Source organism: Canis lupus, chromosome 5 (assembly GCF_011100685.1).
Source record: "Canis lupus familiaris isolate Mischka breed German Shepherd chromosome 5, alternate assembly UU_Cfam_GSD_1.0, whole genome shotgun sequence".
Lineage (NCBI taxonomy): Eukaryota > Metazoa > Chordata > Mammalia > Carnivora > Canidae > Canis > Canis lupus.
This window is the reverse complement of record NC_049226.1, coordinates 71,024,224-71,049,684: the sequence shown is the minus strand read 5'-3', so window position 1 is coordinate 71,049,684 and position 25,461 is coordinate 71,024,224. Positions and strand designations below refer to the sequence as shown.

Genomic DNA, 25,461 nt, shown 5'->3' with positions numbered 1-25,461 from the left:
AAAAAAAAAAAAAAAAGATTTATTTATTCGTTTATTCATGATAGACATAGAGAGAGAAGAAGAGACACAGGTAGAGGGAGAAGCAGGCTCCATGCCAGGAGCCCGATGCGGGACTCGATCCCAGGACTCCAGGATTGCGCCCTGGGCCAAAGGCAGGAGCTAAACCGCTGAGCCACCCAGGAATCCCCTGCCTCAGCTTCCTAATCTGCAGGTGGGGTGATACCATCACCCTTACCCATGTGAGCATTGTCTGGAGGGGTAAGTGTGAAGGGAAATGTGGGCAAGTTTTGGGAGGGCGGCAGGTACTCTGCGCATGTAACACATTCCCCCCCGGATACTTCCTTTCTTTGCTTCTTAGCAACTGACTCAGAGCGGATGGAGGGGAAAGAAGTGAGGTCACATTTAAATTGGTCAATTTGAGCAGCTCACCGCAAAGGCTGGTGTGGGAGAGAGATGCAATTAATCTGAAAAACACAGTGGTTTTTATTTTTAAAAATATGATCCATGGCCTTCAATCCTCTGTGTAGCTGTGCCAGGCATCCATTTCCGCGTATCAACAGCGGCCTGGCATTTGGGCTCTTCCTAAAGTCCCTGTGAATTTTTAAAAAAAACAAATGGCGCCTAAAAAAAAAAAAAATTAAAGCAAATCAACACATGCGTGTTGTAGAAATATTGGGGGTCGGGAGAGCATAAAGTAGAAACCCCTACCCGTGTTACACCCATGTGACGGATGTAGTAAGTCAACTATGAAAGAGACTGTGATACCCACACCAACGTGGATGCGTGTCGGAAGTGTCATGCTGAGTCAAAGAGGTCAGGCCAAAAGGAGTATGTAACTTTTGATTCTATTTAGTTTTTATTTTATTTTTTTAATGATTTATTTGAGAGAAGGAGAGAGTGCGCTCGAGGGGAAGGGTAAAGGGAAAGAATCTCAAGCAAACCTTACCCCCACCCCGCCAACCATGAGCAAGAGACACCGCCCCCCAACACCACCTATGATAAGCAAGGAGCCTGACTCGGGGCTCAATCCCAGAATCCTGAGATCACTACCTGAGCCAAAACCAAGAATTGGATGCTTAACTGAGCCACCCAGGCGCCCCTCTTTTGACTCTCTTTATATGAAGCTCAAGGAGGGGTAAAACTATCTCTAGTGACAGAAGGCAGAGCAGGGGCTGCCTGGGACCAGAAGTGGGTGGCTGGGGTCCGCCGTAGAGGAGCCACAAAGAGACTTTTCTGGGGTTGTGGGAATGTCCTGTGCTGCTATCTTGATGGAGATGGTGGTTACATGGGTGTAGACATTCTTTGACACTTATCAACCTGTTCCCTTGAAGTGGGTGTGTTTTATTTCATGTAAATTATACTTCAATAACATGGATTTAAGCAGTGGAAAAAATGACCTGTGATCCGTCACTCCAGAGATAACTGCTATTAAGGTTCTGTTGTGCGTGGGTAACTCAATCAATCAATCGGCTGATTGTGTGTTAGAAATAGTAGTTCCAGGCAGCCGGGGTGGCTCAGCGGTTTAGCGCCGCCTTCGGCGCAGGGCGTGGTCCTGGAGACCTGGGATCGAGTCCCACGTCGGGCTCCCTGCGTGGAGCCTGCTTCTCCCTCTGCCTGAGTCTCTACCCCCTCTCTGTGTCTCTCATGAAGAAATAAATGAAATTAAAAAAAAAAAAAGAAATATTAGTTCCAGGTAAACACTCGATCCTCTGTAATACTTTTTATTAACCTCAGACATAATTATTTAGTGAAAGCGAGGAGAGGAAGGGGGAGAGGATGGTACTTCATGTTCCTTTGGTGCTCAGCTTTGCCCTCTGAAAGCAGAGAAGTTTGGGGGGGTATGTGCAGTAATCATTCAGCTACCCAGTATCACACACTGCTGAAGAGGAAACCTGCTCCCAGCCCCCCACCATGAGCCTAGAAAATAAGCTGACTTCACATCAGCTCAGAAGAGGAGAGGGAGGAGGATGTTCATCAACTTGAGGATGAAAACACGACTCCTCTCCTCAGAGCAGAAGAATAAGCACATTTTATTATTTGATCAGTACATTAAATGCCACCAGGATGGAGTGTGTGTTCCATTATGTTGGTGTCTCATGCCTGTTAAAAATGAGGTTTGGGAATGCTCTCCTGGCTGATGTAATTTTGAGACGGAGTTTTCAGACGAAGCTTCCGGAGAGTTCCCCCAAAAGAAATAGCGCCATGGGTAGGTGTGAAATTGGGACCACTTAAGAACAATTTTCTTGCCTGCTTTTGGTGCTTGGCATTTTATTACAGGCATGGGCTCATGCCATTAAAGAGGCTCCAAAAACACGACTTCAAACAGGTTGCAACTTCTTCTATCCTGTGGGTCCCCGTGTTCCTTGACAGCCTGAGGAAGCCAGCTGTGTCTGCTCCAGCCCCTGGGGAAGTGGCATCTGAGGAGGAACATGGATTGCCTGGGCGTGGACAATATGAGCTCCCGCAGACGGCAGCCCACAGGAGGCCTGGGAAGCAGCAGGTACCAGCTGCAGGGCGGGAAAACATCTTCTTTCAAGCCACAGGTTCTCAACTGGGGGGTCATTTAGCCTTCTAGGTGACACGAGGCACTGTCTGGAGACATTCTGGTTGTCACAGCCTGTGGCTGCTACTAGTGTGTGTGGGTAGAGGCCAGGGATGCTGCTAAGTACCTCAGGGTGCACAGAACAGCTGCCTGCCAGGAAGGACTGTCCGGCCCCAAACATGACTAGTGCCAAGGCTGGAAACCCTGCAGAGATGCTGTCGTGAGAGTGTGCCAGTCACTGGGCAAGTGGGGAAGGTCTGGACGAGTGGAATAGATGGAAAGCCAGCGCTCGGGGCCGGGTCAGCGCGGTTCTAAACTGACAGTAGCCATGCCAGGTGGCTACCGCGGATCCAGGGCACCTGCTCTGTGCCAGGCTGTGAGCCCAATGCTGATGATCTCATTTAATGTCTACGACCTGGAAAAAGGCTCAGTTAGGACCCCACTTTATAATAAATCAATAAAATATACACAGCTGGGAAAGGGAATGGCAGAGAGCTTTTTTTTTCTCCTGGAATACTTTTCTTTTGGGGGGCAGGTGGTTGGAAGGGAGGGGTGTCAGGTTCCCCCCATTCACCTATGAGCCCTGGGAGGGCAGTATCTTGTGTGAGTGGATCTGCAGTACAGAAGTCCTCCTTATCCGTGCTTCGTTACTTGAGATCACCCTCGAGATTACCCTGTCCAGAAGCAGATGATCCTCCTTCTGACATCTTTTCAGAGGATCAACAGTAGGGGCACCTGGGTGGCTCAGCTGGTGGAGCTTCTGCCTTCAGCTCAGGTCATGATTTCAGGGTCCTGGGATCTAGTCCCACGTCAGGCTCTCTGCTGAGTGGAGAGCCTGCTTCTCCCTCTCCTTCTCCATCTGTGCTCTCCCTCTTTCTCAAATAAAATTAAAAAAAAAAAAAGTTCAGAAGTAGCCCAACGCTACAGCACATGTCTATGTGATTCACCTCACTTCATCTCATCTCATGTAGGCATTTTATTATCTCTTATTATCACAAAAAGGGTGAGTATGGTACAACAAGCTATTTTGAGAGACCACATTCACATAACTTTTATTACACTATATTGTTATGTTATTATTAGTCATTGTTGTTAATCTCTTACTGTGCCTAATTTTTAAACTTTTATCATTGATATCTGTGTATAGGAAAAAACAGTCCATATAGGGTTTGGTACTATCTGTGTTTTCAGGCATCCACTGGGGATCTTGGAACGTATCCAAGGAGAACTAACTTTATCTAGCAAAGTCCTTGGCACTCTGGAGGCACAACTAGATAGGTGTTTAATGGAATTGAAAGAATGGAGCAGGGCAGTGTGGCCTAGTAGTTTGAATATTGGTATTGATTTTGAACCAGTCAACCAGTAATCACTATGTAGCTCCTCTGGGCTGGACCCTAGAGACACGGGCATTTTGGAGTTGACCCTATACTGGCTCATGAGAGCCGGTTGTTGGTTTCTCAGAAATTTTTCAAGTTGGTTGTCAAACAGCTACTAAACAGGCTTATGTTATATAATGTTACAATTAAATTTTTTATGTATATTTAAATATTTAATTTATTTATTCATGAGAGACACAGAGAGGCAGAGAGAGACACAGGCAGAGGGAGAAGCAGGCTCCCTGCAGGGAGCCTGATGTGGGACCTGATCCCAGGACACCGGGATCACACACTGAGCCAAAGGGAGACGCTCAACCACTGAGCCATCCAGGTGCCCCTAAATTATATTTTTAAAAGGTACTAAACCTCATCATTTCCTAATCATTCTATTATATTTTATTAGTATCTCTGTTCTGAAGGTTATGCCTATTGCAGGGCTCTCCAATTTTTTCTGTTGTAAGGGCCAGATGGTATTTTATGCTTTGCCAGCCACGAGCTGAATCTGGCCCCTCAGCCATGGTTTGCTGGTGTGACCCCTGGGATATTGTGTCTGTATGTGGACATACACTATGATGGGATGGATGCATCTCTTCCCAGCTCCTTGTTCAGTGATGCACTTTGGTAGCTTGAAGACTGCCATGTTGGGAATATTTACACCAGGGAAGTCAAATGCTCTAAATCAGATTCTCGTCTTTCAGTAAGTTGACTGTTAAACGTTTACTAGTAAACCACTGGGCACAGTAATGGGCAAAACTGGAATGAACCCTGCCCTCTTAGAGGGTACAGGGTGTTGGGTTTGTGCACCATTCATGCTGGCGAGGAGAAGAAAGGGGCTATGCAAAGGCTGGTGGGGATCTCCACTGGAGACCACCCCAAGGAGGAGACCACCCAGCTACAGGCATGTCTCCCAGGAGGGGCAGGAGTGATAGAGGAGGGGGCTGAGGTGGACCTCTCCTAGGACTGGCCATCAGCCCCATGTTCTCCTCCCCCACCAGGGACTTTGCTACTTCATCACATTCCTTTGTGGGCAGCCAGCTCTGTCTTTCCCCTCTTAGCTCAAGGGGAGACTTCAGGCACCTGGGAGGGGAGATGTGAGCGCATGAGGGCAGTTTATTGCCGTTCACTGCAACCTCAGCTCCTAGAACTGTGCTTGCCACAGAGTGGGCTCTCCACCCATGTGGCCCAGGAAGGGCCTCGCTTGTTCTTTGGAGAGTTTGGGTCTGGTGGCTTTAAGGACCACTAGGGCACATGATCCATCCATGGAAATTTGTTGGGCCTATGTCTCCTACAGAGGTTGGGGAGCTGGGGGGAGCGGTGTTGAGGGGGGCTTCTGATGGAATCTGGCAGTTAGACTCATTGGTTTTTAGGTCAGGAACCTGGGACAGTGGGAGGCAAGGTGCTCTGCAAAGCACCCACCGAGTCCCAACGCTGCCCAGTGTACGGACCCGGTCCTATTGCGTGCACATTCCTAAGCACTGGGGAATAGGTGAGTGTGACTATCAATTGATCAATCACTGCATACTTGTTAAGCCTGATCACGTGCAGGCGCTAAGCTAGCTCTGCCGTGAGCCAGGAACTGTTGGCTTCTGCCTTCATGGAACTCTTCTTGCAGCATCTTGGGGGCTCCGTGTCACTCACTTCAAACTAAAACCGAGAAGTAGTATTTAAAGATGACATCAATTCAACACTTTTCCCCTGAGCACCTGCACAGGGAAACATTACAAAGAAGGAGTGGAGGGAAAGCATGGAATTTTAGGTCAAACGGAATTATGGGTTCACACCTTGGCTGGATTCCCACCAGGTGTCTGATCATCTCTGAGCCTTAACTTCCTCACCTTTAAGAGGGGGATGATAATGATTTGTGTCTTCTGGGCTCCCTGGGGGAGAAAGAACAAACATGAAAGCTCTGGCATGGTACCTGGCACTTGGCATGCTGCTCATTGTTATCGTGATATGCCTATGTAACGTTTACAAATCAACCACCGAACCCAAGCAGCAGCTGAGGATGTCTGGAATGGTCCTAGAAGAAATCAGGGATTTTTGCTCCCTGGTAAATCTCATCCTGCTGGAGTTTGCCCCCTGGATGGGGAGAGGAGGGTCTGCGGATGTCCCTAAAGTGGACAGCAGCTGCTCTGAGCCATCCTACCCCGTGACTCCACGTTGGCCCCCATCATCTCCCTCCTGGGTACTCTGACAGCCTCCTCACTGACTTCCCTGTCTCCAGGTTGCTCCTCTGCAAACCTTGACCATGTCATGCTGTGGCCAGTGACCTGATGAAGGTGATATCCACAACCCACTCCCTTGTATGGTCCATGTGGCGGCTTTCCACTGCTCTTGGTCTGGTCCCATTTCAGGGCACTCAGCCCCAGGTCACCTTTTAGCCTTCTGCCCTGCAAGCCTGGGGCACTTTGCAAGCCTTGTCAAATGCATGTAGTTTCCTGGACAGGCTGAGTGTTATCCGACTTCTTACCTTTGTATGTGCCATCCCCTCTTCCAGAAGCACCTTTTCCCTTCTTTACCTGATTCCTGAAGACCTCCTGGAGTCAGTACATGTACCCCGGGGCCACAGTATAGCTGGATCAGGTGTCCCCTCTCTTTTCCTGTAGCCTAAGCACAGCGTGGTCATTGCCTTTACATTGTCCTAGACTCAGCCTGATGAGCTAAATGCACCTGGCAAGTTACTCAGCCTCTCTGTACCCTCACCTGCCAGAGGGGATGGTGATGGCACCTAGATTGTGGTTGCTCTGAGCAGGAGCAATTGTATGCATGCAGAGCACTTAACATACAGGAAGAGCTCAATAAAGGGTTGAACAACTGGCCTAACCCCACCCCTTAATGGCCTGGAGGTTTTGGTCACAATCATGCCCTGAAACCACATCTATATCCTGAGGTGGGGGTGTGGGCTTGACCCTTTCTTGCTTATTTTCTCAAGGCTGTAAACTTTAGAGTTCGAAGATCAGAATTTGCCAGCAAATGGTGGAGGGTTGACCAATTCCCCATTTTCTCACCTAACTGCCTCCGCAGGGGGCCAGGAGGAGAGAACAGCTCTACCCCTCTCCAGACACAGGCCCTATGTGCCTCCCCACCCCCACTGCAGCCCCGGCCAGGCCCAGGGATCGGATCCTTGCCAGGAGCCCCTCCATCTTGTCTGTTCTTGGGAGAGGGGTGGGGGGTGGGGGTCTAATTCCCCCGACAGGGATGCTGTGGGCCAACTGCCAGCATTCACCGTGCAATTCAATACACACTCACACGCTCACATATTCACTACGGAGGCACCTTCACTTAACAAAAAAGGCAAACATCTGGGGGTTTCAATGGTATTAACTGCAGACGTGTGTGGCTGTGAGAAAGCCTGGCGGGGAAGCTGAGCATTTGCTGGGTGGCTTTAGGTGCCTCTCCCGAAGACAGAAAGGACATGTCCTTGTTGCAGAGTTGGAGGTCCTCGGTGACACCAGGGTGCTTCCAGTAGGGTTCTCTCCCAGCCTCGTGCGGGGCCTGGTCTGAGGGGAGAGGCAAAGAGCTGGCGCTGCTGGCGCAGGCAGAGGACTCCGTTGTGTAGGTCCCTAGAGTGGGGTCAGACTCGCGGGGGCGGGTGCAGTCTGTCCCTCCCCGGGCCGCCTGGGGACCACAAGGCCCAGGGCCCCGCGGACCTCTGTAAAGAGGCGGGGGGGGGGGGGGGGGGGCGCTGGCGGGGTCTCGCCGGCTGAGACAGCAGCGGGAGCTCATTGTCCGGATGACTGAGAGGACAGTCTCAGTTGGAGGAACCATCCGTGGCCTTGGCCCCCTGTAGCCAGCCAGGTGGACAGCCTGGGCGTGGAGGGGTGTCGGGGGCCGCGCAGTCCCGCCGCCCGCCCCGGGCTTGCACCTGGCCGCACCTCGGGCCGCCGCGTCCGTGCGTCCCGGGGCGCTGGCCGTCCGGGTCCTGGCCGCCCGGGGCGGGCCGCTCCGCTCCGCACCCGCCGAGCCCCGGCCCGGCCCCGGCCCCCGCCCCGGCCCCGCCCCGGCCCCCGCCCGGGCACCCGCCTGGGCACCCGCGGGGCGCGGCTGGCCGTGACGTCACGCGCCCCGCCCCCCGCGGCCCCCCGCCCACCCCCGCGCTCGGGGCGGGGCAGGCCGGGGCCGCGGGGGCTCGTCCGCCGCCGCCCCCTCCCCGGGGGCCGCCCCTCCCGTCGGGCCGCCCTCGTGCCCTCGCGGCCGGGCCCGGCGGCCGACCCCGCCTGCGGAGAGGCCGGAGCCGCGGCGGCCGCCGCCGTTGCCGCCATTGACGTCAGAGGGGCGGGCACATGACCCCGCGGGGACCAATCGCGCGGGCGCCGAGCGGCTTCTGCAATCTCTCAACTGAGCCGGCCCCCGCGGCCCCCGCCGCACACTCGCCCGCGGACGGCCGCCCAGACACACGTACTGTACACACGAGCGCGCGGCGGGGCCGAGACACGCCCGCCGCCGCCCCGGCCCCCGCCGCCCCGGCCCCGGCCCCCGCCCCGGCCCCCGCCCCGGCCCCCGCCGCCGCCGCCGCCGCCGCCGCCGCCGCCGCCGCCGCCGCCGCCGCGACCATGCACCCGACGAGCTAGGAGGAAGCGGAGCCGCGAGGAAGCGCCCGCCGCCCGCCGCTCCCCGCCGCTCCCCGCCGCCCCCCGCCGCCCCCCGCCGCCGCCGCCCTCCGCTGCCCGCCGCCCGCCGCCCCCAGCCCCACGCCCCCCACCTTCCTGGGCGGTGGGGGGGTGCGGGCCGCCGCGCGGGGGCCCCGCCGCCCCGGCAGCCCCGGCCAGCCCCCTCTGCCCGCCCCCGGCCCGGCCCGGCCGGCCATGGATCTGACCAGCAGCGCGGGCGGCGGCGGCGACCCCCGGCAGATCGAGGAGACCAAGCCGCTGCTGGGGGGCGACGTGCCGGCCCCCGAGGGCGCCAAGCCGGGCGCCGTGCCGTGCCGCCGGGCCCTCCTGCTGTGCAACGGGATGAGGTACAAGCTGCTGCAGGAGGGCGACATCCAGGTCTGTGTCATCCGGCACCCGCGGACCTTCCTCAGCAAGATCCTCACCTCGAAATTCCTGAGGCGCTGGGAGCCGCACCACCTAACGCTGGCCGACAACAGCCTGGCGTCCGCCACGGTGAGTCGCCCCGCGCGCCGGCCCCCCGCGCCCCCGGAGCCCCCGCGCCCCCCGCCCGCGCCCCCCGCGCCCCCCGCGCCCCCCGCGCTCGGGGACCCGGACCTCGAACTCTGCACAGCACCCGGCCCGCCGCAGCCCGGGCCCGGGGGGCTCGCCCAAGGCCCGCGGGGCCCGTCTCGACCTGCGCCGGGGGCGGGGGGGGGGCACGAAACAAGCCCGCAAATAAAGAAGGAAAACCTAACAACCTCGAAACCCCCAAACCCAGAGGATTTCCAGAAGCCCGTCCCTTTCTGGGCTCCACTGCCTTTTTCCTGCCCAGGCTGGGAGGCAAGACCGGCTGCTTCCCTTTCTGTGAAAAATCTCTTGGGCACGTTGAGAGGCTGGGAGGTGGGGAGGGGAGGGCAGGGGAGGGCAGGGGTCCCGGACCCCCCTCCCCGCCGAGGGGCGGCCAAGTTCTGGAGTGGAAGCTGGCCTGTGGGGCCCGCTCTCGCATTGTCTGGAGTGTGTGTATACGTGCGCTCTGCTGCCGGGTTTATTTTGTTATTGTTATTGTTTCGAATATATGGCTGGGACTGGGTCCGCTGGATGAGAAGGAGAGAAGTCATCCTGTGCTTCTGAAATCCAGTCTGCAAGGTGGAAGACAGCGGTGGTGGGGTCGCAGGGGATGGGGGGTGGCGGGCAGGAGCCTGAGCAGGATGCTTTGTGTTTTGCAACAAGGACAGTTTAAAGCACCAGCTCTGCTCGGGCCTGAGCCTTGCCGAGGGGATCCCGTCCCCCGGATGGCTGGCAGGTCTTCCCCAGAATGCACACTCCCCCTGGAGTGGCCGTGATCCTGTTTACTAAGCACAGTTGTTGGAGGGGTGGTGGTGGTGGTGGTGGTGGTGGTGGTGGCGGTGGCGGTGGTGGTGGTGGCAGCAGAATCCAATGCCTGCCCACACCTGTGCCAAGAAAACCCAGCCAGGAAACAGGGTGTCGCTTACATGGCATGTCACAAACGTGTAGCGTGTGTAGACATTTCCCCGGGATCCATGTTCCCTTGGCAGTATGTCACAGGCCGTGACATACACTCCAAGGAATGGGGAGGGGGAAAAGTTAGCAGAAGAAGCCCTACTCATTGAAACCACTCCCCCCTACCGAAAGCATTGAAGCACACGAGGACTCTTATTCTGAATTTTGGGTCCGACGTGCTCAGAACACCTATTTTTTTTTTTTTTTCTTTCCTGTGGGCAGGTTGGTGCAGTATCTGCAAAGACTTCTTCCTCAGGGAGGATCGCTGGTTGCCGCGAAGCGGTCTGTCCCGGGTTCAGGCTCATACATGTTCTTAAACCCGTCCGGAGCCACAGGCCTTGGCGTTTGGCTTTTCGTTTGATGGAGGGAGAACCTTAGAGAATTCACCAGCACGCAGTGTTTCAGGGAGGAAGCAGTGCCCTCAGTAGTTCCCTGCCTGGGATCAGGAGCCCCCAATTCTGGCTTCAGAATTTTCCCCTGCTTTGGGGAGAGGGGTGCGTTGTTGTTTTTCTGGCCACCACCACCCTTCTCCCCCCAACATGAAGGGGAGCTGGGAGAGGGAGGAAGTTGTTGAGAGGCACAGGGACCCTCCATGGGAGAAGCCCCGAGTGTGCGCTGCTGCTGTTGCTGCTGCTGGCTGTGGTCTGGGGGAAGCCAGCCTTGGAGCCCCCCCCCCGCCCCCAACTTACTCTGATTGCTCAAGAGGTATATAGGAGAGAGAGAGGAAGAGAACAGAGACTGAGGCTGGCCACTGGTTTCTTAAGCAGCGAGAGGCCCCGGCACCACCTTCACCCACTGAGGTGGGTGGCACCTTCATGGCTTGGGCCTCTCTGGAGAGGAGCTGTGATTTTCAGGACGGGGGACTGAGGGCCATCCGTGGAGCAGATTTGTCTCAGCAGAACCCTGTTCTGGTGTTGGAAATGTGGAAGGAGGAGCTATGAGCAAGTGTCCAGTGGGCTGGCAAATCTGCCTTCCTCTGCCTGTGGCCACCAACCCCTCTGAGCAGGGGGTGTCCTTGGATTTTGCGATAGTGGGCTCCCCCGGGGGCACAGGTGCTCTCTGTGCCAGCCCCTGTGAGTGTGGAGGGGGTTGCTGAGGGCAGTCCCGGCTGTGGCGGTGGCCTCCAGGGCAGAGGTGGGGTTGGAACTGCACCAGGGCCCTTGTCCCATCATGAGACACCTGGTTGGTGTCCAGGCTCTGGGGAAGCAAAGCAGCCCCTGAAGGGCTTCCCTGAGGCCTGGGCATTATGTAATCTGTCTGCATTTTATACTGTGGCCCAAGCACACTGTTGAGAAATATTAGCCCAAATGAAACAAAGGTGAATTTGAGTGTAGTTCACTACAACAGAAGCCCTGGGCAGCCCAGTGGCTTTGCAGAGTCCCCTGGCCCAGCCTCAAGCTGCCGATAGATCCGGTATGTTCCTTATCAGGCCTTATCGTTCCATGAAATGTACATCATCCATGTATTAACCCGTCTGCACAGCCCAGCTCAGAACCATCTGGTAATTATCTAGTTAATTGTGTGGGCTTCGGGAACAAGGCTCAGAGTGATTGATCTGGATTCAAACCGATAAACAAACCAAATACACTCCTGCCCAAACCATCTTTGGAGTCTGTCTACACTGATCCAATTAACTGGATCGTTGTCAGAGATAAAGGCTTCCAGGACCACAGCTGCATCAGGCTAGGGTGCAAGCACATGGGGAGCTCCCAGCCCGCCCCGGTAGGCTGCTCCAGCTGGGTACACCCTCCCAGGTGGACCTCAGTTGATTCCCCGCTGGGGGGATGGGCTCCGTCTGGGGCCTTTGGGGGCTGGCCTCGTAGCCCCCTGGCCTGGCCGTAAACTTTGGCCTCTGTGGGGTCAGGTTGGAGCTTGCCCCTGTGCCAGTCTCCCGGGCCAGTTACTGATTAAATCCTTGCAGAGCCAGCAGAGTGCCTGACGCGGCCTGTGACAGCGCTGGGCCTGATGCACTCTGCTCGAGACTTTGGATCCCCAGTGCTCATAAACAAAGAAGGAAACACAAAGGCTACAGTGACCTGGCTGACACGTGAGGGGTGATGGGGAGGCGTCGGCCTCCTCCCCGGGGTACACACGACCACACCTGCAGGCCTGCCCAGACCACGGCCTAGACGTGGTGCCTCATTCCCCTTTTGCATCCAGACTTCTCATTCCCCCAGCCTCCTTGGGCTTTTCGTGGCTGCTGACTGTAGTGTGGGTTGTAGCCAAGGGCCAGGAGTTCTGCAGAAGCAGCCGAGTCCCCAAGACCAGAATCCATTTTGCTGTTCTCATGTGTGGGTTGAATTTGATCACCTGCTAGACATGTTTGTCCGCTGGAAGAGGGCTTTTGTCTGCGTGCTTTGTTTCTCTGCACCGAAGAAGCACAAATAAGCTGCCTACCTTTTCTTTCACCTTATTTTATTACATGCAGCACATGGCAGCTCAGAATGGTGGGTCCAGCCCGAAAAGTCGTTTATTCCTTGACCAAACAGGTCGGGGACTGGAGCTCAGGTGACAGTGGCCTTCTTTCTTTTCAAGCCTTAATTCCTCAGTGACTTGTTTTTAAATTTTCTCCATGCTGCAGCCCCGATTGCAATGTTTCTGGGCTTTTTATCATGGTGAGGAAAAGCGAAGTCGCCTCAGTCCTTGTCGGTCTCTAGAGTCGGATGTTCTCTCGGGGACAGCAACCTTCTGAACCTGGAGGATTTTGTTAACTAAGCACCTGCTGGGTGTTCAGTGCTGAATGGAGAGCCCATCCCCACAGTGTGGTTCCCGCCTGAGAATTAAAGTCTGTGTCCTCCAGGGTAGTCACAGGTCCCACGGGGACATGTCTGCGTGTGCATGCGCACGCGTGTTCGGTTTTTTTCCACTTTGTCACTTGCCCCACTCCTTTCTGTCCATCCTTCCCGCCTTTGGCTTATTTGATGTTTTCTGTGGCAGTGAGTAAACAGAAATAATTTTTTTTTTTTCTTGCAGTACCATTTGTCATAAGATTTTGGAGTCTATCAAGTTTGTTTCCCGGGTAACATGTCTGATTGGAGCAGTGGAGGGGTGGGGCCGGAGACAGAGAGGAGGAAAAAAAATCTAAATTCTCCGTAAACAGCAAACATGTTCTGCCTTTCTCAGGTTATAATAAATAAATGCATTTTAAGGAGGGAGTAAGTTTTGATGCTGCCATTTGCCTAGTACATGTGGAGGTGCTCTCTCTGGCCATGAGCAAAATCGTGCCAGTCCAGGTGGACGGTTTCATGGCGTGTGGCTGGGCTTTGCTGCCAAACTGGCGATGGAGACAGGCGTGTGCTACTGGCTTGGGCTCCTTGGCCTACAAGTGGTTTCTGGCTTGGCACTTCCTGCTCCTGCACCCGCCGACTCTCCTGGCAGTGGGAGAGGGCATTAGGGTAGCCTGGCGGTGTGTTGTCCTGAGACCCCAAGCTGTCTCACGGTTCCTTATGGCCAGCCTTGGGGAACCAGGGTGGCTTCTTCTCCAGGCCGGCCAGGCTTAGACCACGTGGATGGCACCCTCGTGGTGTTTTGGTGGAATAGACATTTGAGGTGGTTGAATTATGCCTTCGATTAAAGGATTAAATGAGATAAAGTGAGGCAATGTGATATGGTTTAGGGCGTCCCCACCAAGGGGCAGAACCAGCCTGGGCTTTGCTGTCACATGGAGCTGGGTCTTAATTCTGAGGTTGTGATTTCCTGGCTGTGTGACTTTTATTTAGCACGTTGCTTTCCCTTGGTGGGCCTTGCTTTCTTTCCATCTGGGGGATGGTGGAATCCTACCTCATTTGTAGAGTTTCTGTAAGTTTTGGAGATTATTCAGAGTCCTACCTAGTAGGACAGCCAGCATAGGGTAGGAATGTGAGCAGGGGCCAATATTCCAATTTGCGTTTTCTTAATTGCCCCAAGAGAGCTTCTTGAAATTCTGCACAAGTAGAAAGGACTGTTGCTATTTAAAAGTGGGCAGTCTCCAGAGAAAAGTCTCCTTCGATGAGCAGTGCGCTTGGGAAAGTTAGGGGTACTTAGCAGATCTGGTGTATTTGAAGGCATTGAGATTGTTGAAAGCAATTTAAGGAAGGCTCCTCAGGAACGCAGTCTAGTTTCTTTAAAAAAACAAAACAAAACACCCCACAAAGCTCTCTTTTTTTAATTGCAACAATAATGTGCGCATCAAATGCAGATGGTACAAGGCATATCAGGAAAAAACGAGTTTTCAGGCCCCCCTAGTCCCCTGGTTCGCCTCTTTGTAGGCTCACCCTGTTCCTCATTTCTTATGTATCCTTGCTGATCATTCTGGGCGTTTACATACCGTTGTAGGCTGTGATTGGTCACTGGACAGCATTTTTTGGAGATGATTACAGATCTGTGCATGCACAGCTGCCTGATTCTTTGTCACGGTTGTGTAGTGCTCTGTTGTTGAAGTGCGACATGATGCTGGTAGACCATCTTCTGTTGTTGGACATTGAGGATAGACCCAATTTTTTGCCGTTTGAAACAAGACACTTGCCATTTTTATTCAGTGGAGTTGTTCCCGTTTTGATTTTTTTGGATGTGTTTTGCTTCTTTGGTGGGTGTTCAAATATTTAGTCCCAGAAATCTTTGCAAGGAGGAGCTGACTTTCCCTCAGAGGGGGAAAGGGAGTGTTGCCTGGGGTCATTGCTGCCTACAGCCCTACTTCCATCTGGCTTCAAGTCACCAGCCACGAGCCACGGTGTAGAGACCTGGCCCCCGCCCCTCACCACAGGTGAGGGGGGTGCTCTGAGCAGTCACGCTGACCTATGGCTCGAGGACAAGAGTCTGTGTGGCCCAGGCTGGCTGTTTCCTGCTCCACCTGAGAGCATCGTGTCTATCCCTAGACTTCCTGCTTCCCCAGGATGGGAGCCAGGCTGCCCGCCCCATGGTAGAGAAAGGGAGGAAGTGAGAATGTCTCTTCCCCACTCCTGGCCCTGGTGACAAAGCACCCAGTGAGTTCAACGGGGCGCCGAGGGAGGCGGTGCACCATTTGAAAGGAAGCTTTGCTGACATCAGCAGAGCCATAACCGAAGGGTGATGAGGCCTGTGTGTGTGTGTGTATGTGTGTGTGTGTATGTGTGTGTGTGGTGTCCCTGTGTACTGAGGCAAAGGAGATCTCTGAGGAAACATTTCTGGTGCAGACATTGGTGCCTGTGTTCAGTGGCCAGTTATACCTGCCACGTGCAGGTGTGTCAGTGTTGGGCTGTGCAGGGTGGTAGCTGCAGGGGAGCAGCCAGACCCAGTGGAGTGGTCAGACAGATGAGCTGGAGTCCCCACCCTGCAGCTTCCTAGCTGGGAGGTGACCCGCCTAACAGTCTGTATTTACCTGAAAAATTCAGATTGTGGGGATTTCCTTTTAGCCTTGATGTCTGTGAGGTTAAGTGAGGTAAGTCATGATAGTTCATTCACACATTTATTCAACAAAGTGCTCTAGGCACTTTGAAGAAAACAAGACCCTGCCCTCTAGAACTGCCTGTTGGTGGGATGAATGAAGATAATAAACCACTAAACAAGGAGATACAAAATTTGGCTGGTGGTAACAGAGGTCCTAGGGGAAACAAAGCAGGCAGGTAGATTGGGTGTTCAGAGCCTGGGGACTGGCATCCTTGCTGCTTTGCACATGGCAGTCAGGGAAGTGGGTGAGAGCATCCCAGGCAGAGAGAGTGGCAAGTGCAAAGGCCCTGAGGCTGGATCATACTTAGAAATCACCTAGTAAAGTGGCTGGCATTTAGTAAATGCTGTGCAATTGTTATTACCCCTGTTTTCTAGGAGCTGTTATCATCTATTCAAAATATTTATGAACACCCAGAATCTAGTGTTAGGTGTTAGGCATACAGGGAGCTCCCCACCCCATGGAACTTTCATTTTAGTGCTTCTGGGGTGTGTGTGTGTGTGTGTGTGTGTGTGTGTTAGTTAGCCCAGCTCCCTCTCAAAAGCGAATAGCTTTGGAGCAGTGCTGTCAGAGACTCTTAAATTATAAAACAAAACTTAAAAGCCAGCTGCCTTTGTCCATTTTGAGTTACAAAGGTCCGAGGACCTAGAGCATGTGAATTATTGAATTTGCCTCTGGCATTTTGGTGGGGATCGGGGGAAGTGGTGAAGGGAAGTATGTTGCCCAGAGACCCTTACAAATGACTCAGCAGCAAGACCGGGATTCACACCCAGGACTCCTGCCTCCCAGCACCTTCCAGTGCCTTCTAGAACCTTCCTGTGCCTTCAGTCTTCCTTTTTCTTTGCTTTCCTGCTGTTTTCAAGCTCCTATCAGAAATGATATCAAGAAAGCATATAAGCAGATTAGGCTGAGTAAACTCCCTTTGGAGGGAAGCAGAAGAGCTGGATTCTCCAGTCCCTGGGCTGGTTGGGTCTAGCTCAGGTGGGGTCATCAGGAGAGGGAAGATAACACTGGAACTTATGGTTGTTTTCCAGGTGTCTTGAGCCAGTCCCAAGCTCTTAAAGGCCCGGAAAAGCTGCAGACAGGAGGTACAATCTGGAGAAACTCAGGCCCAGCCTGCCTGGCCCCTCTTTGGCTCACTGTCTGGGCCAGGTGGATGTGATCAGTGGCACATGCTAGCGTGAGGCTCCAAGGGCCAGTGGAGCCATCCGTGTGAATGGGGCTGGGCATCAGTCGGGGTAGGTTCACTCTCTGCTGTAACAACCAGCCCCCAAATCTGGGTGGCTTCACGCAGCATGGCTTATTTCTTGTTCTCATCAGTCTGGTGGGGGATTCTGGCCTACTCGGCACCTGGCTACTTCTTGTGGTGTCACTGGCTGCCCTCGGGGGCCTCACGGAATGGGTGATGGGGAGAGGGTGAGAGTCCCAGGCTGAGCTGTTGGTAGGTTTGGCCACTCTGCAGCTCACACCTCTGTCATATGACAGCCGTTGAGCTCAGGGAAGCTGGGTTCTGGAGAAAGGAGGCCGTGGAATGATGAGGACTCCCCCCAGAATTGCTGGGATGCCACAAAGGTCTGGAGGTCTTGCTTCTCTGGAAAGGAAATGCAAATGCCATGAGCTCTTCTTGTTCCTGGTTTGAGCTTAGTGGTGGGTCAGGAAGTTTGCAGTCTTCTCTCTGGTAGAGAATAAAATAGGCTAAGCAAATGTATTGCAAAGAATGGAGTAGTGCAGTCATGGTTACAGTAACATTTATTGACTGCCTACTGTGTGCAAAGAGTTGAGCGAAGAAGCAAAGGCAGGTGTGTGCCCCCAGCGTGGGTGTGCATGTCCGTGAATCTATGCACATCCAGCGGATATATATATAAAATTATTTCAGACTCTTGCAGAAACATCTTAGTTAAGAATCAGTGGGCTTATCAGTTTAGTGTTTGCTGGTGTTTGGCAGACATTCCTTTGTGAATTTGTCAAGTGAGTTCAGGGAACTGGTGTTGGGAAGTGAATGCCAAGTATTTGTAGAGTAAGCACCAGGCACTAAGTTTGTGAGTCGAGTACCAGACACTGTGTGTGCAGAGGGAGTCTCCCGGGTACTGCGTTTGCCAGTGAGTGCTCCCTGGTACTGTGCTTACAAAGTGAGTGCTCCCAGGGATGGCACTTACAGAGTCAGATCTCGTCTTCGGTCCCCAGGGCTCACTTACACTGGGGTACACTACAAACTTTGATGCACTAGAAGTCAGAGAGGTCTGTGTCTTGTCTTGCTATTTGGAGGGAGGAGGAAGTGCCGTCAAAAGGGCAGGTGTTTTCAGGAAGGACTTTGCAGGAGAGACACTTCTAGACAGACCCAGGATTGAGATGGGCAGAGATGGGGGTGGGGGCCAAGGCTGGGAACCGACAAGGGGAGAGGTAAGCAAGGAGGGCGAGGCCAGACCCCCTGGGGCACATTCTGGGTGGCCTGTGTCATTCTCCCTGAGCAGCGTGCACCACTGGAGAGTAGGAGACTGAAGTGGAGACGGGATCACTTTCCAGAGTGGGAGCCACAGGTCAGGGCGAGGTTGGTGCTGGATTCACCAGGGCATGGTCAGGCCAAGAGCGCCCTGGTCACATTGCAGAGAGACAGGAGACTGGCTGCCAGCTGGGAGTCTGGGATCGCCCCCAGTGGAAGCTTTGTGAGTGCAGGGATCTGAGTCACCCGGGCCAGGTGTCTGTCACAATAGTGACCATGGTGGCAAGAACTTTTGAGTGTTCCTTTTGCCAGGTGCTGTGCCAGGTGGTGACATCGGTGATCCCTGTGCAGCCCAATGACATACCGTTTCTCTGTCCAGTTTACAGATGGGGACATTGAGGCCTGGCTTCTCAGCAAATATTCTTTGGCTAGATGAGCAGATGAGCGAGTGAAGGAGCGAGGGAATGACTTTGCTCATAGTTGGTTGGTTCTTCTTTATTGGAAGGGGAGAGGGAAGAGCTGTGCTTAGACTTCCATCCTCCAACCCTGTGACCCTGTGTGTCTCTGGCTCTCTGCGTGACAGGCATATCACACTTACACTGCTCTCCCCTCCAGGACTGCCGAGGCAGACGAGATGGTGTGTGCAGTGGACCTATGTGGCACATGGTGTGCACAGCCAGCCTCAGGGGTGGACACAGGCCCAAGGGTTCCTGGCCTGCTGCCTTACCCGTGAGGCTGCCAGGCTCAGCTGGCCAGCCGGGAGCTCCTGATGGGCTTCCATCAGAGGCCTTTGATACTTTCTAAGCCCTGGACCTGAAACCTCCCCTGTCAGCTTTAGCTCCCAAGGCTACCCTTCTGGAACCTTCCCTCCAGCCCCAGCCTGGTCCTGGGGTTCTTAGGAAGGTAGCACTGTCAGGCTGAGGCCTGGGGCAGGAGTGGTGGTTTGCTTTGGATCTGCAGTGGGGTCTAGGGCTGGCGGGCTATGAGGTGGTGGGGCAGGGCTGCCCCTTTGGAAAGGGGAACAGTGACTTGGCTGACATCCATCTCTTGCTCTGGTTGATTCATGTGTCATGGCCCTGTGACCGAGGCTTGCTTTGGGAGTGGGGAAGCTGAAAGCACTTAAACTGTCCTTGTGTTCTGGTGGCTGCTAGGCTTGGGGACCCAAGCAGGGTCAGTCTGTGGTATCCGATGGATGCAGAGTCCCACATGCAGAGTCCCTTGGATGTATTTGTGCATTTATGCTCACATCAGCCTCCGGGGTTCCTGTTTATACATGGAAACTGAAGCTCTGAGAGTCTCAGGCTATACATCTGGAACCCAGACAACCTACATTCAGAGCTGAAGACCTTCCCCACGTGCTGCCATGCCTCCTGGGCAGGGTGAGCTTGTTTAATCTTCATGATGCCCCTGTGAGGTGTTGCTCCTGTTTCCCCTGTTTTACAGATGAGCATACTGAGGCCCAGGGAGATGATATCACTAGTTACACAGCTAGTAATAGTTGGAGCCGGGATTTGAACCCAGGCTGTCTGGCTCCAGAGTGTAAGTAACTGTGGGTATCCTGGGAGCAGGGCTGAAGAGCGACGGTGAGAAAGACCCAGAGCGGCCAGGCTGGGGTTCCACGCTGAGAGGAGGGCCTTGCAGTGGTGGAGTAGAGGTGTGTGTTTGGGGACAGCACAGTGTTTCTTCGCCCTGGAGGGGTGCAGCCATCTCCTGCAGGCCTGTCTGTGGGAGAGCCCAGGTGGACATTCTCACATGCCCCATCCCAATCTCAGGATGGTGGACTGAGCCCTGGGGAGTCTTACTTTCCTAGCCTGAGATGGCCTGGCCTTGAGGAGGTGTCCATCAGAGCTGGCTGTGATGACCTGACTACGGTGAGCGTGAAGTCCACTGGGAGTGCACGTCCTGCCCTGCCCTGCCTGCTATCCGGCTCCACTACCTGTACCTCGGAGCTCTGGCACAGCACCTCTTCTCTCTGCTTCGGTGGAGGCCAGCAGCCCCTGGAGTCTTCCCTGACCCCCCAGTGAGGGCTCCCTTTCCCAGCCTGATGCCCCTTGCCTCTTTGCCTATCAGCCTTCTCTACTGGCTGTTCATGTTTGCACTTGTAAAATGAAAACAATCACTCAGGGATGATGATCTTATAGAACAAAGAAGCAAAATTTCTCCCCATGATCCCAGCCTCCCAGAAGTCATGCATATGAACATTTGAGGGGGGGTTGGCCTCTGTGCTTTTCCTAGATGAGTATGTAAGGCACCCATGAGATCCTTTGCACAGCAAGCAGGGATTAGGTCTTGTTCGTAAAGACTAAGTCATTAGGACCATTATCTCCAAGTGTTTCAACTTTGTGCCTATTTTTTTTTTTTTTTTATGATAGGCACACAGTGAGAGAGAGAGAGGCAGAGACACAGGCAGAGGGAGAAGCAGGCTCCATGCACCGGGAGCCCGACGTGGGATTCGATCCCGGGTCTCCAGGATCGCGCCCTGGGCCAAAGGCAGGCGCCAAACCGCTGCGCCACCCAGGGATCCCAACTTTGTGCCTATTGATATCAGGGCCCAGATCATTCTTTGTGGAGCGGCCATCCTGGGCATTTCAGGATGTAGAGCATCTCAGGCCTCAAACCACTAGATGCTCCTCATAGTTGTAATGGCCAAACATTGCCCCGTGTCCCCTGGGGGCACCAGTCCTGGTTGAAACCCCAGTTAGCTCATTTAATATCCTACCCACCCTGAGGGGCTCTGTTTGACAGAGTAAGCCCTGGCTGTGCGCTGGCCCGTGGCAGAGCTGGGAGCTGGTCACCTGGATCCACCAGAACCCAGCACAGAGGGAGTAAGGAGAACTTTGTGGGGGCTGCAGGAGCCCAGATGCCTGTGTCTGGCCTGGCATGGGGCCAAGTAGCAGGGCTCTCCAGCAGGGACCCTGGAAGGAAATCCCGCTGGCCAGACCATTAGCAGGCTTCCCACCCCTTTGATCCCTAGATCGGCCCCCCTGCTGTGCCTGCCTTGATGACTCAGGACTTCAGAGATCTGGGTTGTTGAAAGGAGAATTGCATCATGCCAATAAAATAAAGAAAGAAAAATTAGCATTAGAAAGTTTTGGTGTGAGGAAAATGAAGCAGCCTGTCAGAAGTAAAGCGTTTTTTTTGGGGGGGGGGGGGGTGGCGGGAATGTGGCGAGGAGAGAGAGAGGGCTGGTGGGGAGGCTACCTGGCTACAGCGCTCTTCTAAGAAGGCCTCCTTCTGCTTGACTGAAGCCCCACCCAGGGCCATGCATTGGGTCTGTCTGCCTTTTGGAGCTAGTTGAACCACACCACCAGAAAAGATATAAAAAAGATGCTCTTACACCAGGAGGTGTATGTGTGGGTCCTGCCAGCAGGTGCACTGCAGGAGTGAGGGGCTTAGGTTAGGGCTTAGGTTAGGTGTTGCTCTCTTCTAATGCCCTGGTGGTAAGCAGGGCCCCCTCTGGGCCAGGAGAGCCAAGCCCTGGCTGGATCTCAGCCCTCATCCAGCCCCGGCATGCCCTCGTCCACGTTCAGGGCAGCCTTGCTTGAAGGAATCTATGTTGAGGATTGGGGAGCAGCACACACCCTACCCCCCCTATGGAACCCGTGGTGGAGATGGAGACGCTAAAGACCCTGTCTCCCCAGGTCGGTCCCCAACAGGGCCCTCACTGTCATCAAGTAACGTAGTTGCAAGTGCTGGCCACTGTTGTTGGATTCAGACGCTTGATATTAGGGCCTGTGGCCAAGGGCATGGTCCAGTTCTGTTTCCACATCTATAAGAGGGGGATAATAGTAGCCACCTCCCAAGCTGACCTAAGGGTAAAGAAGATCATAGATGGGGAGCTTAGAAGAGTTTAGAAGAGTGCCGGCATAGTAAGTGCTCAGTGGATGCCTGTTCCATCGGCCCCCTCCGTTTTATCATGGCTGCTGCTTCCCCTGCATGTGTTCCTGCTCCCTGCTCAACTGTCAGCTTCCTGAAGGCAGCATCCTTTTAATCCAGTGACACCTGATGTCATGCAGGCCTTTGGCTGAATGCAATTGCTCTGTAGTGCATCAAAAGCCCCCAGCATCATAGATTGGGAAGGGACTAAAAGCATCTAAAGTTTTCTTAGAAACTCTGGCGCTGACTGGTGACCTTGGAGCTGTCCAGGAAAACCTCAGGGTTTGCCCCTGACCCTGTCCTGTGACCTCAGGCACCAGAGCGTGTAATGGACCTCGGCCCTGTCCTCAACACCAGCCACCATGTATGTCCCTGACTTGAGTAAGATAGAAACCCGCAGCTGGGAGGATTGAGGTATTATTGGTGGTTTTCACCTTAGCTTTCAGCAGCAGTGCTTGGGAAATAAGATTTTGATCTTGGAAAATATGATTTAAAAACAGAATTGAAAGTCACTTTTGTTTTCTCAACGATATTGCCCCTGACACTTGCACAGGGCCGACACAGTGGTGTTCGGCCCGAGTGTGCCCGTGGTAGACCACTCATGGCCCTTCCAGGAGGCACACCTCTGTGTGTGTCCCATCCCCACTCCTCCCACCCCCTCCCCCCACCCTAGCAGGCTTTTTGTCTCCTCCACCTCCTTAGATCTGCGATGAAAGAGTCACGAAACCCCCCTCCCTTTTTTTTTTTTTTTTTGTGGTAGCTCGTTGTGTCATTGTGACTCTATTTACACGGTCGGTGGTGCTAGGGGAGGGGCTTCTTCCTCAGAGCCCTGCTGTGCCCACATTTGAATGTGGAGTATTAAATGTGTACACACTGGCTTCATGGAGCTTGAGTCTGGTTGTTTTATCCCAATGTTCCCATCCCAGAGGAGGAGGAGATTGCTGTCCTTCCTGTTGGATGAGGGCTGGGAGCTCTGAGTCCCCATGGGCCTCCCTGGCGAGCCTTCTCAGACATGGGTCCTGGTCCCCTGGCGATCCCAAGATATTGCTCCATTCTTGGCTTTTCTCTACACCCAGGACCTGGCCATGTGGCCTGCCTTAGTGGCCTCCATGCCGTCTGGCTTCCAGGGGGGTTTGACCAGTGGGGACCCTGGAAGAGATGATAGTTGTCGGCCCCTTAATTTAAGATTGCTGTGGGCAGTCAGGGTCCCTCAGTCATAGCTCCTGTCCTGTCACCGCCACCCCCCCCCGGCCTAGTAATGGAAACACCTGTGGTAGAAATGGGGTGACCAGCTGTACTGGCCTGCCTGGGACTGTCCCAGGGAACCTCTCTCTGTCTGCACTCAAGCGCTGTGTCCTGGGAAACCCCGCAGTCCAAGCAGAATGGGACAGTTGGTCACCCTGGGGAGAGAAGCCATCTCTCGTGCTTTCCCTGTGTTCTGCCCACACCTTGGTATGTCGTCCTTTTGTTACAGTTTTTCCAAATTACACCATTTTGTGTCTGCCATCTGTTTCTTCCTGGGGCCCCGGCTGATACACCAGGAGCTTCAGGAGGATGGAGTAGTTTTCAGTGCTCTTCCCTTTTAGCGCTCACAGTAACCAAATGGGCCATACTCTAAACATGGGAAAATGAAATCAATCTCTTGGACGTGGACTCTTTTCTGAAAATACGCTGCCTTCACAGAATGGTGATGATCATCCCAGGGGCACAGGCACTGCGGGCTTGTTGCCGTGTTAAGAAGTTTGATGCGCCATTGTGTTTAATCATTGTGACAACTCTGTGAGGGCTCTCCAGGGTCAGGAAACTGAGGCTGAGTGAGGTGAAGGAGTTAGCTCGAGGCTGAGGCTGGGTGAGAGGTTAGGCCAGGGTACAAAGCCCAGTGGAGCAATCTTCGAGGTTGGTATGTTTACTGATTGATGAGGTGTTTTACGACCCAGGCCAAACCAGACAAAAGCCACTCTTGGGCCGCTGTTGGCTTGGATGGGGTGTCTTATTGGGTGTGCAGGCAGCAGATCTGATGTTTTCCACTTCCTCCCATGTGGCAGGGCTGTGTGCACAAAGCATGCAGAACGGGCTGGTCGGCCGTTTTGGCTTTGCTGAATTCAGCCATGGGCAGTGCTGGAAAATGTTAGTCTGTTCTTTCCTTTTCCATCCCCCGCTCCCTTTAAATTTTTATAATTAGAATCAGAGGCAGAGAGAACCTGCAGGCCATCTAGTTCTGGGATAGCAAATACATGACACACATGCTGCCGCTCCTAATTCCCTCACCCCTGGTAGACATTGCTAATCAATCCTGGCATGATCAATCCTTGCTAGTGAGCCTGGAGATGGCCACTACTAATCAATCGTTGGCCTGCAACCTGTCTCCCACTGTACCCATTCGGAACCCGAGACCCAAGGACATTAAATGACCCTCTGGGGAGCCCCAGGACTGTAGTGATGACCCTCTGTTGAGAGATGACTTTGGGTTAAAAGTCTGACATCAAAACAAGGTGTGGTGTAGGGGGAATGATCTGGGTTTTGCACAACAGTGCATGGATCTCAGTCTAAATCCCAGTTCTGCCTCTTTCTGGTTGTAACTGCGGGTAAGTCACGTGACTTCTTTGAGCCTGGTCTGTGAAACTGGAAATCGTAATCACTGCATCCCACGGTTGTGAGAAATAAGTGGCCTGGAGTATTTCTTCAGCATCTGGCAGATACTAATTGAGGACCTAGTGTGTGCTGGATGCCCCTGTAGGCGTGTCCTGTGGCAGTGCACTGCGTGGACAACGCTCCACCCTAGGGAGCTCCGCTGCCTCATAAAGATGAGGCCTGACTCAAGTAATGCTGGTTTTCTTCCTCTTTCCTTTCTGCAGGCCTATGAAATCGTACTGTTATTATTAATTTTTAACGACTCCTCTGTCACATCCACTTAAATTTTGGCCTGTTTGTGCTCTGCATGACTTGCTTTGGGAAGTGATTTATTCTTTCTTTCATTCCTGGTTTCGTTTCCATCCTCACAGTGGAGTGAAGAGTCAGTAGGTCTGTTTGTCAGTTACAGGCAATGGAAATGACAGGTCTACCCAACTGAATGAGTGTGCCAGGACACTGGGTCTTGGACTTTTCTGAACAAGTCACCCCTTTTGAAAATTTGATGAAAGCTACAGACCCTTCTGCTGATGAAATGATAAGATAACAGGCTCGTGGGACTTAGCATCCGTAATGTAGGCATTCTTGGGGAATCCTGCCTGGACTCCCAGGTCATAAACCAGTCCCAGGGGTCTGCGACACTTCACGAGCAGGAAATGGAACTTTGTACAGAAATAAACGTGTAAATGATAAAAAAAAAAGTTTCATTAAATATGAGAGATCAAGATTTTCATTCAGAGTTCTGTTGCTTTGGCTGCAGAAGTGGGTTTGTCCACACAGCATTTTCTGTGCTTGTAGAGCTGTGTTTAGTCTTCTTGGTTATGGTGAAGTATTTTTTTCTTTTATCCTAGTCTGGAGTTTCAAGGTTGGTACTTCTTGCCCCTAAAATGTTTGTTTTCAGATTTAGAACAGTTCTTCTCTCCTCGATAAGGCCGAGCGCATCACCGAAGCCGCGCTGTAGTCGGTGCAGGGTGACTCCGCCGGCATCGCAGATGTGGTGCAGCGCTCAGCTCCGCTCAGTACGCAGAGTGACCTTGGGCCGCCTCACCTCTCTGACCTGTAGAGCTAGGGGACAGAGTGGCCAC

General features: G+C 53.6%; 1 protein-coding gene and 2 long non-coding RNA genes across 5 annotated transcripts in view; 2 read left to right on the top strand and 1 right to left on the bottom strand.

The window, feature by feature from the left end:
- Positions 1-2,013: 2,013 nt before the first annotated feature.
- On the bottom strand, positions 2,014-9,035 carry LOC119871935. Of its 2 annotated transcripts, none has more exons than XR_005360026.1 (6): positions 8,954-9,035; positions 7,244-7,418; positions 5,700-5,795; positions 5,441-5,562; positions 3,117-3,216; positions 2,014-2,957 (listed from the first exon to the last, which is right to left on the bottom strand). It is a non-coding gene; the product is annotated as an uncharacterized LOC119871935 (long non-coding RNA). The 2 variants fall into 2 exon arrangements; XR_005360027.1 differs by having other exon boundaries at positions 5,754-5,795.
- The window catches only part of CMIP (c-Maf inducing protein), a 231,320-nt gene continuing 214,582 nt past the window's right edge, over positions 8,724-25,461 (top strand). Inside the window, exon 1 of the mRNA XM_038538199.1 lies at positions 8,724-9,023. Within this exon, the coding sequence (XP_038394127.1) occupies positions 8,724-9,023 (300 nt within the window). The remainder of the gene's footprint in view (positions 9,024-25,461) is intronic.
- Positions 18,362-20,947, top strand: LOC102154784. Of its 2 annotated transcripts, XR_005360022.1 has the most exons (5): positions 18,362-18,775; positions 19,124-19,251; positions 19,441-19,526; positions 19,645-19,743; positions 20,245-20,947. It is a non-coding gene; the product is annotated as an uncharacterized LOC102154784 (long non-coding RNA). The 2 variants fall into 2 exon arrangements; XR_005360021.1 differs by having other exon boundaries at positions 18,362-19,251.